Genomic DNA, 13,390 nt, shown 5'->3' on the forward strand with positions numbered 1-13,390 from the left:
GCAGTCAAGAAAAAAGATGACCCATAATAATAGCTTCATTAGTGCTGTGATTCAACAATGTGGTTAGGTAGCTATATTTAGTCAATGCTCAGCTAATAGACAGTGACATATACTTAAACTAAGATGCTTTGATTATTATAGAAATCCATTTCAGAGTACAGTACAGTTTCTTGTGTCCATTCTGGCCAAGAAATGAAACTAATTATGTAACACTGATTTTCGAGTTCCCAATCCAGTTCAGATAAGTATGAGACAAGTTTTGGTCTCTACATCATTGAATTCCACTTCTCTCTGTGTGACTTGAAAGAGAACATTGAGATGACTGTGCTTCCAGCTTAAATATATTCCATTAAAAAAAATCATAGTTTGGTGAAGGGATCCAATCACAAACAGGAGAAGATCTGCAGGTGCTGGAAATCCAACACACTCACACAAAATGCTGGAGGAACTCAGCAGGCCTGGCAGAATCTATCGAAGTGAGTACAGTTGACATTTTGGGCTGGGACCCTTCAGCAGGTCTGGAGGTAAAAAGATGAGGAGGAGAATTAAAAGGTGGGGGGAGGGGAGGGAGGTGTGTGCTTGGTGAAGTTAATTTATTGATAACATTTAATTACTCTTTAGTTGATTAATTAATTTACTTGTCATTTATATTTAAATAGTCATATATTTAGTCAAATTTTTCATGTTTCACATTTTGGTTGAGAATAAACTACATGAATTTACAACTTCATTTGTTATTCAACTCAACACTATCTCCCTCCATCAGCAATGCCATGGTGTCAAGACACTGAGAACAATACAAATGTATTTTTAATTGTGAAGTCAAGCAAGATTTGTGTGGTATTCAGATAGATAAGTGATAAATAATTGAATGTTTTCGAGATGATTATGAGATTCAATTGTAATTTTACAAGCTTGTTAGCACATACATATCTGACTGATAAGTTATGGAATTATTTATTTGACACTGAGGTGATAAGATTAGCTTGAGACATGAGAGTTTACTTCTGGCCAGACAGACCCTGCCACATTGGGGATCTTTAATTATAGAGTACTGTGCAAAAGTCCTAGGCACATATAAAAAAATTCTGCAAAGTGAATCTAGTCCTGATGAAGGGTCTCGGTCTGAAATGTCGACTGTACACTTTTCCATAGATGTTGCCTGGCCTTCTGAGTTCCTTCAGCAGTTTGTGTTCATTGCCTGTAAAGCAAGGATGCTTTCGAAAATAATCAAATGAGAAGTTTCTAATTGTGAAGAAATGAAAAGTTTGGAAATATAAATTCTACTCTTTTCTCCTGAAATGCAGAAGTCAAAGAATAAGCATCTTAAAAAAAATTATATAAACATTCCAGGGTGCCTAAAACTATTGCACAGTTCTGTAGCTGTCTGGATGGTATTTAACATTGGTTGCAAGGTTGAAAGGGTAGGCTGCTATTTAAATATTTTACTGTTCTTCAGATAGAAAAATAAACAGAAATATGTTGCTGGATATATTCATCAGGTCAGGAAGGATCTGCATTGTTAGTAATTAAGTTAATAAGTCATGAGGTGCTCCCAATGCAGAACTGCGTTCTCTTGCTACTCAAATATGCATGAAGCATAGACTTTACTTTACAGCTCTGCTAGTGTAAATTGCTGCCCAAGGCCACCATGATCCAAAATGATGAGCTTTCTGATGGCCATAGGGCCCCAGTGTCATTGTCATAGCATCGTACAACATGAAAAGTAGCCCTTCAGCCCACTCAGTCTATACTGATCACCGTACCTATCTATAATTACCCAATTTCCCAGCTCTTGATCCATACCCATTCTATACCATGTCATTTCAAGTGTTTGTCTAAATGATATTATGCAATAACATTTCAGGAGATCATCCAGTTGGGACATAACAAGCTCCACCAAAATAAACAACTAAAGCAGAACAATGATGCTCACACAGATTTTGCTGGGCTGATCAACGTTTGGCATTTTTATGTTTCAGCTTTCCAGTATCGACAGTCGCTTGTCTTCCCAGAGACACAGAAGGTTCTGCAGATGCTGTAAATCTTGTTCAACACACACAGAATGCTGGAGGAATTCAGCAAGTCAGGCAGCATCTATGGGGGGAAATAAACAGCTGACTTTTTGTGCCGACAGCCTTCATCTGGACCTCCTGTTGAGGTCCTCCAGCATTCTGTGTGTGTTGGATTAATTCCCCACTGTGGTTTGAGGCCCTGTGCAGGATCTGAGGGCTGACGCTTGAACAAACGATTCTCAGCAATTCTGAATTCTGACTATAAATCTTCGATATCACAGTGTGAACAGTTTAACCCAACTGGTCCTTCTGACTTCTTATAAAGCAGTTAGATCTATATTCCTTGTGGTACTTTACAGATTCAGTTTATGTAGTCCTCTCCCATTCCATGTTCTCTCCCTATTGGTATACGCAAGGATATGGTGATATGCAAATCAGTTCATCTCCACACACCATTGAGACACTGAGCTTAACACTGATAGATGAGTGAAACGTTTGCCTGTACAAATTTCAATAGAAATAATATATCTTACTTTGATTTCATCAACAAAGATGGTCAGTTCATCAATTCATTACTTCGTGTTGCTTTAGTTCCAATTTATTTTACAGTATATTGGAACCATCTCTGAAGCATTATGCCCTTCCTAATTCAGTAATAAAAGCTTTCATGAGGGATAAACTGATGGGAGGCAATGATGATTCTTTCCTTGGATTAGGTGACAAAGAGAAATACAGTAAAGTATGCAATCTAAAATACTCTTTCAATAACATAATCTCTACCAATTCTGATATGAACTATTTATTTCAGGTGATGTCTAGTGTCCATTATATCTCATAATTTAAAACATATATGTGATGAAATTGAACACATTCATCAAACTTAGTGTCAAACTTATTGTAAGCTTGTTTCCAATTTAGCTCCTCTAATGAAACCTGTAATGTACAGTACAATTAATGCCTAGATTATGGGACTAGTATTCATATTAATTCATCATACTGAAGTTGTCTCTTTAATCAGCTTCTCTTTTCCCATCCTTCTCATCAGTAACTCTTTGCTCTTTATTCATAGGCTGGTAGTTATTTTGACTTCAGCCATAGTTTTCTGACAGATGGGCCTGATTAAAGGAATAATTAATTATTCCTTTTAGCCATATCTTTAGTTGCTGTCCTTTACTTTTTAACCAACTTTTTACAAACCTCTCAATAATGATAAAGGCATTAATCTCAATAAATTACTCAAACATAAGGTATATTTGAAAGAAACAAGATAAAGTAGAACTTTAAAACAAAACAACCTTTTTTTGGGATGGAATACTCTAAAATATCATTGAACAAATTTATAAAGCTTGGCACAGATCAACTACATATATATATATACAGTATGTATATAATGATATACAGTTTATATATATATAAACTGTATGTCTAAAACATGTGTTATTTTGTTAATATTCTGTATTAAAGAGAAATAAAGCTTCACATATTTAATAATGAATAAACAGCTAAAAATGTGTAAATTAGTACCCCTTAGAGTATAATCATTCTGTTGTTTTTCTCTTTACTTTATGTTTATATATATAAGTAAATTGGGTGGAGATACGTCTCTACCTAAAGAGGTGTAAGGTGCTCCTTCTCTCCACTAGCCTATAGGTCACCCTTGGGGAAAGTATAGCACGTTTCAGGGTCAAATGGGAGCAGGTGGTGGATGGTCATATTCACAACTTGGGGAGCTGGTGCATTTCATAAGTCTTGGTTATGTGACCACTGTTGCCAGGCAGACAATCTCTGAAGAGTACTGATAATGGCTGGGGTCACCCATCTTGTAGACACCATCCAGAACAAGGCAATGGCAAACCACTTCTGTAGAAACATTTGCCAAGAACAACCATGGTCATAGAAAGACCATGGTCACCTATGTCACATGATATGGCACATAATGAACAAATTATATATGCAGTATGGTTAAAGAGATTAATTGGTAAAATACTACTTGAGAGAAACCCAAAAAAAACTTGCAGACGTCTTTATAAAATGTTAAATTACAAAAGAAAATCAAGCTATTTCTTATTTAACTCAACTAATTTCTAAATGCTTAGTGTTTACTCAAGAGTTGGATAAGTCTACTTTTTCTGACATGTTACAAGTTGCAGTGGAATGATCTTGGCCCAGCTGGTGTGTTTGAATGCCCAGTAAATCAAATACCTCGACACTCGGGCTGGCTCCCGCTCCAGGTCCCATCTGGCTGACAAATACGTTCTGAAGATCCCCTAAGCACATATCCAGCTTCACAGGTGAATCGGACCATGTTCTTCACTTGAAAGTCTTTGCCAAGCCGAATGCCATGTGCTGGGATTCCTGGATCACCACAAAATCCAAGGCTATCCCCTGCAAACCAATGTACAAACATCATAATCCAGAATTAATTCTCCTGTATAGAATGATCAAATCCTACCGTCAGTGCAAAATTTAAAAAAATATAATCATAGCTCAAAGTGGTAACAAGATATTTTTAAAATATATACTGCAATAGAAGTAGGTTTTTTACATGGAGAGTGGTTCATATTTAGAATACATTGCCGGGATATTGGTAAAGACTGATATATTCAGAACATTTAAGAGATTCTTAGATGGATAGAAGAAAAATGGAGGATTATTGGTTACATTGGAGGAAAGGATTAGATTGATCTTGGAGTAGGTTAAAAGCTCAGCACAATACCATGGGCTAAAGGGCTTATGTTCTATAGTCTTGGACAGTGATAATAGATAAAGGCAGCCCTATACAATGGGATTATATATTTGAAAGCAATTTTAAAACGCTAAAAAGTAGAGATGTTCAGAGATATTGAAGGCACGTGCTTGGGAGTGAATTGACGTCATCAAATTGGTTCAGTTGGCAGAGCGTTTGGCTGAATTGACAACTGAACTGATCTGATGTACATAAACCGAGGCAATAACGGAAACAATTATTTTTTTCTTGTGTTGAGGAACAGGAGGAGCCCAAGTCAGTGGCAAGATGGCTATCTCATGCAAAAGATGGACTGAAGCTGATGTGTGTGCCAAGTTTAGTTTCAGTACAATGTAGATGCTCTTGTATGGAATCACAGATTTTGGCGAAATAAACAGAGTCATCCTATCTCACAAGACCGCAGAATTAAACTTTTAAATAGCATAATTTACTATTTTTACAAATCTAAAATCAGAACTACCTTCAAAATATTATTTCTCCAAATAATACCTTATTTAGGCTTCAGTGATGTTAACACATTCTCATTGCTAAGCCAGCATATGAAAGGGCATCAGTTATACACACTGTAAAAATGATAAACTTAATTGAAATTGGAAAATAAATTGTTGCATGTAACGTGATTTTTCATTGTAGTTGAACCTTTCCCCTGTGGTCCAGTTTCATCCTACATAAATGCACTGATAGGGTGAATATGAACAGTGGTTTTCCCCAGAGTTGGGGTATCAACAACTAGAGGTCATAGGTTTAGGGTGAGAGGGGCAAGTTTTATTAGGAACCTGAGGGGCAACTTTTCCACCCGGAGTGTGGTCAGTATATGGAATGAGCTGCTAGAGGAAATGGTTGAGGCAGGTACAATAACAGCAGGTAAAAGGAACTTGGACAGAGACATGGATGGGGAACGGTTAGAGGGATGTGGGCCAAATGTGGGAAAATAGGACAAGCTGGGATGGGAATCCTCTTTGGCATGGATCTGTTGGATCAATTTCCATGCTGTATGGCTCTATGACTGAATAGAGGAGACTTGTAGTTGGACAAGTGGGGGGGGGGGGGGTGCTTCACAGTAGCATAGTGATTACCACAATGCTTTACAGTACCAGAGACCTGAGTTCAATTCCTGCCGCTGTCTGTAAAGGGTTTGTTTGTATGTTTTCCTCATGACTATCTGGGTATCCTCCAAGTGCTGTGGTTTATTCCAAGCAGCACAGTTTGAAGGTCCAGAAGGGCCTATTCTGTACTGTATCTCAATAAAGATTTCTTCTGGGGTGCCTAGGGGTGACTCGTGTAGCAGCAGAACTCTCAATGATATTATTAAATATTCTCATTTCAGTCTGGTACAGCTAAAAAAGCACAACTGCTTGCAAGGTCAGTACAGTCAACAAAGATGTCTTGATGTATTTAAACCACCTATTGCTGCTTAAAGCTGATGGAAACAATGCTGATTGTGGACGGAATCATCCTCGGAGGATTCCACGCAGGAAGCGTGTCAGGGATAAAGTGCGCTTAAGGAAATGGGGTTTTAGACTTCCAATACTGACTATCTTGCTGGCAAATGTGCAGTCTCTGGTGAATTAAATCGATGATCTCAGAGCTAGGTTGCTGAATCAGAGAGACATTAGGACTGAGTGTTCCTTTGTTTCACGGAATATGAGTTAACCCCTTCTGTACCAGATGCAGCGATTCAGATCGACGGGTTTACTATACACAATCAGGATAGATCTACAGAGTCTCTCAAAAGCAGAGGTGGAGGAGTACGCCTCAGGATCAACTCTTCTCCGTGCATAAATATATCAGTGCTGTCCCAATTCTGCTCACCAGACCTGGAATATCTAGAAGTTGAGTGCTGTCCTTTTTACCTATTGCCGGAGATCTCCAGGATCATTTTGGTAATAGTATACATTCCACCTCAGGCTAATGTCAATCAGGCTTTAGATGATCTGAGCAATGGGATTAACATGCACGAAACGGCGTACACTAATGCCTTCACGTTATTTTGGGGGATTTTAACCAAGCCAGTCTGAAAAAAATCACTAAGCAATTACCATCAACAGATCATTTGCAATACTAGAGGAAACAACACACTAGACCAATGTCACACCACCATCAAGAAGGCCTACCGTGTTATTCCACGCCCTCACTTCAGGAAGTCTGATCACCTGGTTGTATTCCACTCCCTGAGTATAGGCAGAGACTGCAGCAACAGTAGTGAGGACAAAGAAGGTATGGACAAAGGAGGCACAGGAGGGCTTACAGGACTGCTTTGAGTCGGTGGACTGGACTGTATTCAAGGATGCATCTTCGAACCTGAATGAGTACGCTGCAGTTGTTTTTGACTTTATTAAAACCTGTGCGGATGAGTGTGTGCCTACAAAGACTTTACTGTACATTCCCAAACCAAAAACCATGGAGGAACCAGGAGGTACGTCATCTGCTGAAGGCTAGATCTGTGACATTCAAGTCTGGTGACCCAGGCCTGTACCAGGTATGATTTGCAGAGGACTATTTCAAGAGCAAAGAGACAATTTCCAATGAGGTTGGAGGCGACATCGGATGTACGACAACTCTGGCAGAGTTTGCAAGATATTACTTCCTACAAAGCAAAACCCAATGGCAGCAATGCTTCACTATCAGATAAACTCAACACCTTCTATGCCCGCATTGAAAGGGAGAACACAACTACAGCTGTGAAGATCCCTGCTGCACCGATGACCTTGTGATCTCTGTCTCAGAGGCCACTGTTAGGCTGTCGTTAAAGAGAGTGAACCCTCGCAAGGCAGAATAAGTACCTGGTAAGGTTCTGAAAACCTGTGCCAACCAACTGGCAGGAGTATTCACGGACATTTTCAACCTCTCACTGCTACGGGTGGAAGTTTGCACTTGCTTCAAAAGAAAAAGTGCCTAAGAAGAATAACGTGAGCTGCCTTAATGACTATCGTCTGGTAGCACTCAAATCGACACTGATGAAATGCTTTGAGAGGTTGTTCATGACTAGACTGAACTCTTGCTTCAGCAAGGACCTGAACCCATTGCAATTTGCCTTTTGCCACAATAGGTCAACGGCAGATGCAATCTCAACGGCTCTCCACATGGCTTTAGACCACCTGGACAACACAAACACCTATGTCAAGATGCTGTTCATCGACTATAGCTCAGCATTTAATACCATCATTCCCACAATCCTGATTGAGAAGTTGCAGAACTGGGCCTCTGTACCTCCCTCTGCAATTGGATCCTCAACTTCCTAACCGGAAGACCCCAATCTATGCGGATTGGTGATAACATTTCCTCCTCGCTGACGATCAACACTGCTGCACTTCAGGGGTGTGTGCTTAGCCCACTGTTCTGCTCTCTCTATACCCATAACTGTATGGCTAGGCATAGCTCAAATACCATCTATAAATTTGCTGATGATACAACCATTATTGGTAGAATCTCAGATGCTGACAAGAGAGCATACTGGAGCAAGATATGCCAATTAGTGGAGTAGTGTCGCAGAAACAACCTGGCACTCAATGTCAGTAAGACGAAAGAGCTGATTGTTGACTTCAGGAAGGGTAAGACGAAGGAACACATACCAATCCTCATAGAGGGATCAGAAGTGGAGAGAGAGAGAGAGCTTCTAGTTCCTTGGTGTCAAGATCTCTGAGGCTCTAAACTGGTCCCAACATATCAATGCAGTTATAAAAAAGGTAAGACTGTGGCTATACTTCATTAGGAGTTTGAAGAGATTTGGTATGTCAGCAAATACACACAGAAACTTTTATAGATGTACCATAGAGAGCGTTCTGACAGGCTGCATCGTTATCTGGTATGGGGGGGAGGGGGGTGGCGGCTGCTGTACAGGACTGAAAGAAGCTGTAGAGTGTTGTAAATTTAGTCGGCTCTATCTTGGGTACTAGCCTACAAAGTACCCAGCACATCCTCAAGCGGCAGTGTCTCAGGAAGGCAGCGTCCATTATTAAGGACCTCCAGCACCCAGGGCATGCCCTTTTCTCACTGTTACCATCAGGTAGGAGGTACAGAAGCCTGAAGGCACACACTCAGTGATTCAGGAACAGCTTCCTCCCCTCTCCCATCTGATTCCTAAATGGACATTGAACCAGTGAACACTACCTCAATTTTTTAATATATATTATTTCTGTTTTTGCATGGTTTTTAATCCATTCAATATGCATATACTATAATTGATTTACTCATTATTATCTCTTCTATATTATGTATTGCATTGAACTGCTGCTGTCAAGTTAACATATTTCATGACACATGCCAATGATAATAAACTTGATTCTGATTCTAAATAAAAAACAGCATCCTTTCTTTTTTTAGCACTAAAACTGCTCAAAACACTTTTTTATGATATGTTGTCTACAGTGCTTTCAGATTGTTACACTTTGTACTCGGTTGCATTAACAACTTTTGATCTTCTGCCTTTGGTGGCTGTGTTTTCAACTGGTGAAGCCTTGACCATCCTGAAAGTTTTCCGTTTCTTCCTCTCTGTTTCCTGTCTGATGGAAGTTTGGCTTAACCTGTACCTTCTAGCCGATGCTGCTCCAAATGATTCGATTACAATAGCATTTATCTGACAATGCAGAACATTTGCAAGTATGTCCTGTCCAGAAAATCCACAACATATCCAGCTGGCCAATGATTATGGTTTCAGTTGACTCTTCATCAAACCAAGTGATGGAGGTATCTTGGACGATATGTCAACCAACACACTTCCCAGTGTCTTGGCTGCAGATGCATAGCTTAGGTTTTGCTTGATGATTCTCTTCCCATTCTGACATGTTGATCCATGGCCTCCTCTATTGCCATGATGAGCCACTCTCAGGTTGGAGGAACAACACATATTGCGCCTGGGTTAGCTTCCAACCTGAAGGCATAAATACTGATTTCTCTAATTTCTAGTAATTTATCCCCCTTCTATTCCCTCTTCTCCCATTCCCCACTCTTACCTCTTCTCTTCTCACCTGCCCATCAGCTCCCGCTGGTGAATCTCCTCCTTCCCTTTCCCCCATGGTCCACTCTACTCTACTATGAGATTCCTTCTTCTTCTGCTTTTCACCTATCACCTCTCAGCTTCTCACTTGATCCTCCCCCCTCCCCACTACCTGGCTTCACCTATCACCTTCCTGCTTGCACTCTTACCCCTTACCCCCACCTTCTTATTCTGGCCTCTTTGCCCTTCCTTTTCAGCCCTGAAGATGGATCTTGGCCCAAAACGTTGCTTGTTTATTCCTTTCCATAGATGCCGCCTGACCTACTGAATTCCTCCAGCATTTTGTGTGTGTTGCTTTAGGCTTTGCTCGGACCATTGTACTGCCAAATTCATTACTCCCTGAGATGAAACTACCTGCCCTTGGCATCAAGGCAATGGGTGCATTGACGAGCCCTTACATGTCAATAAAGGTTACTGGCTAGAGCTATGAGGGCACTGAGAGCAGCGGTTATAGTTAATGAAAGCCAATAATTCCAGCACCAAAGCACTTCTCAAGGAACAATCCCAGGCTCGTAAATAAAAGTGATTATGCAGATGCTGGGAATTCAGAGTAACACACACACGCACACAGAACACTGGAGGAATTCAGCAGGGCAGACAGCATCCACAGACCGCTGACATTTTGGGCCGAGACCTTTCATCAGGATGGCAAAGGAAGGGTGGGGGGAATCCAGAATAAGGGAGTGAGGGAAGGGGAAGGAGTAAATCTGTCAGATGATAGTTTAAACCAAGTGAGGGGGAAGGCGAGAAGTGATAGGTAGAAGAGGCAATCTGATGGGTGAGGAGAGTGGACCATGGGAGAAAGGGAAGGAGGAGAGGCACCAGAGGGGTGATAGCCTGGTAAAGAGAAGAAGAGGTTAGAGGAAAGCCAGAATGGGAAATGGAAAAAGAGAGAAGGGGCAAGGGGAGAAATTACCTGGAAAGTTAGAGAAATCGATGTTCATGCTATCAGGTTGGAGACTAGCCAGACAGAGTGTGAGATGTTGCTCCTCCAACCTAATTATTGCTGTAGAGGAGACCATGGGCCGACATGCTGTAATAAGAATGCGGAGTGAAATTAAAATGGCTGGCTGCCGGTAAGTCTCGCTTGTAATGGGAGGGAGCAAAGGTACTCGATAAAGCAGTCCCCCTAGATACATCAGGTCGAACTAATGCAGCAGAGATTGCAACAGGAGCACAAGATGCAGTAGACAGCACCCACAGACTCACAGGTGAAGCTTTGTCGCACCTAGGACTATTTGGAGCCTTGAGAGGTGGTGATGAAAGGGGTGATTGGGCAAGTGTAGAAGCTGTGCTGCTTAGAGGAGTAAGTGCCAGAAGGGAGCTGAGTGATTATCGGACAAAGAAGTGTCTCCCTCCTGGCACTTATCCTGCACATCTTTAACTTTGCACCACCCCCCCCCCCCCCCGCCACCCCGTACTCTTCAATTTCTGCAGTGATTGCTCTCTCCATGACTCCCTTGTGTGTGACAAATTTGGGGTTGCTAGAATCTAATAAATTGGAGAACAAACTCCTAACTTCTGGTCTTCTGGTCATAATTTCCAGACTACCGGTCAAGATAGCACCTGTGTATAACACTCCTGCTGTCGACATCTTCTGGATAGATTACAAAACCATATATTTCACTTCTTTTGTGTCTTTTACATTTGTTTTTTTTTTGTCTTGGATGTGATTCTGGAACTGTTGGGAGCCTGCGATTTACTGTTTGGAGATCGTTTGGGTGCTCCAGCGCTCTGCAGACTCCGAGAGGATTCCAAGAGGCAGAGGCAGCATGTGTGAACCTCATAGTGGTGAGGATGCTCCCATCCTTCCTCTTCTATTTCCCACTCTAGCCTCTTACTTCTTCTCCTCACTACCTATCACCTCTCCCTGGTGCATCTCCTTCCTTTTCTCCCACAGTGCCCTCTGATCAGATCAGATCAGATCTCTCTGATCAGATTCCTTTTTCTCCAGCGCTTTACCTTTCTCACCCACCTTGCTTCACCTATCCCCTTCTAGCTAATCCTCCCTCCCTTCCCCTTCCTTTTTAATTCTGGCATCTTACTCCTTCCTTTCCAGTCCTAAAGAATGCTCTCTGCCAAAAATATTGACTATTTATTCATTTCCATGCATGCTGCCTGACTTGCTGAGTCCCTCCAGAATTTTGTGTATGTTGCTGTGGATTTTCAGCATCTGCAGAATCGCCTGTGTTTATTGATATATTTGCTGTCTCTTGCATTTTTATAAATTTTGTTGTTGTGCAGGTTTCATTTGTGGATTATATTGTGTTTCTTTGTTTTGTTGCTGCTTGAAAGAAGACAAATCTCAAGGTTGTAGATGGTGTGCACACTTTGATCATAAATGTACTTCGAACTCTGAGCTTTTAATTATCGAGATGCAGTGTGGAAGAGGCCTTTCTAACCCTTTAAGCTGCATCATACAGCAACCCCTGATTTAACCTGAGGCTAATCACATGACAATTTACAATGACCGATTAGCCTATCAACTGGCATGTCTTTGGACTATGGGAGGAAAGCAGAAGAAACCTACGCGGTCACAGGGAGAATGTACAAACTTCTTACAGACAGCGGTGGGAACTGAACCTGGATCATAGGTACTGTAAAGCAACGTGCTAACTACTGTGCCACCCCTTGAAATGGAAGGACTTTAAAATGGAAATTTCAACTCACAATACAATATAAAGCAATGAAACAGTTCATTGTGAACACATTTTTCCAGCATTTTTATATCAATACAGAAAAGAAACAAAAAGGGTTGGAGCTATTCATATGAATGCTCTTCAGACGCACTGTTGTCAACTACAGAGAAGCACAATTGGCAACGTATTGAATTTATCACGTGTCCAAAAGCAACACTTTGAAAGCTTCACCTGCAGTTTCCTTCCATGTCTTTTGAAAGGACAATTTTTGTCTCAAATCCTCTCAGATGCAGCCTTTTGTCACCACATGGTTGTTATTGCACAAGTGACATGCTGGACAATTCAACAATATCATTCTTGGAATATATATATATATATAAATCTTGAAATAAAACATCAACTTTGGTAGTAAAACACAGACCAAAAGGATAGACTTTAACTACATTTTTGAGGATGCGGAAAAAATCTGCTCTGTTTTGTTTATTAAAATGCTGAATTACTGACAAAAAATGCTAAGTAATATCTATTTTGAGAAAATCCTGTTCAAAGACATTTGGAGAGGTACATAGAGAGGAAACATTTATAAGACTATGGGCCAAATGCAGGCAAATGGGACTAGCTTGGCTGGGCGCCTTGGTCAGCACAGACCAGTTGGGCCAAAAGGCCTGTTTCTGTGCTGTAAGATGCTGTGACTGGAAAGTAACTTCATTAATTGATAGAAAGCAATAATCCAGTGTTCTAAAACAATACAAGCCGGTATCAACACATCATATTGAAATGCTTTCAGAAGCTGCCTAGTGGTCTGGAAATTAAAAGCAGCAAGTGTGTACAAAACAGGGATATTTTGACATTTGGTTTTTAAATTCCCCATTGGAAATAAAAGCTTTCAATATAATATGTGGCTTACTCTAGATTTACAGAAGAATATAAACATAAAATATGCTCAATACATGCTGTTGGATATTTCAGTTTGATTTTGCTTTTCCAATGTTTA

At 40.7% G+C, this 13,390-nt stretch overlaps 1 protein-coding gene across 1 annotated transcript in view; it reads right to left on the minus strand.

Moving 5' to 3' along the window:
- The window catches only part of csmd2 (CUB and Sushi multiple domains 2), an 896,539-nt gene that overhangs the window by 79,425 nt on the left and 803,724 nt on the right, over window positions 1-13,390 (minus strand). The window contains exon 53 of the mRNA XM_073034487.1: window positions 4,218-4,400. Within this exon, the coding sequence (XP_072890588.1) occupies window positions 4,218-4,400 (183 nt within the window). The remainder of the gene's footprint in view (window positions 1-4,217; window positions 4,401-13,390) is intronic.

Source organism: Hemitrygon akajei, chromosome 32, assembly GCF_048418815.1.
Source record: "Hemitrygon akajei chromosome 32, sHemAka1.3, whole genome shotgun sequence".
Classification (NCBI taxonomy): domain Eukaryota; kingdom Metazoa; phylum Chordata; class Chondrichthyes; order Myliobatiformes; family Dasyatidae; genus Hemitrygon; species Hemitrygon akajei.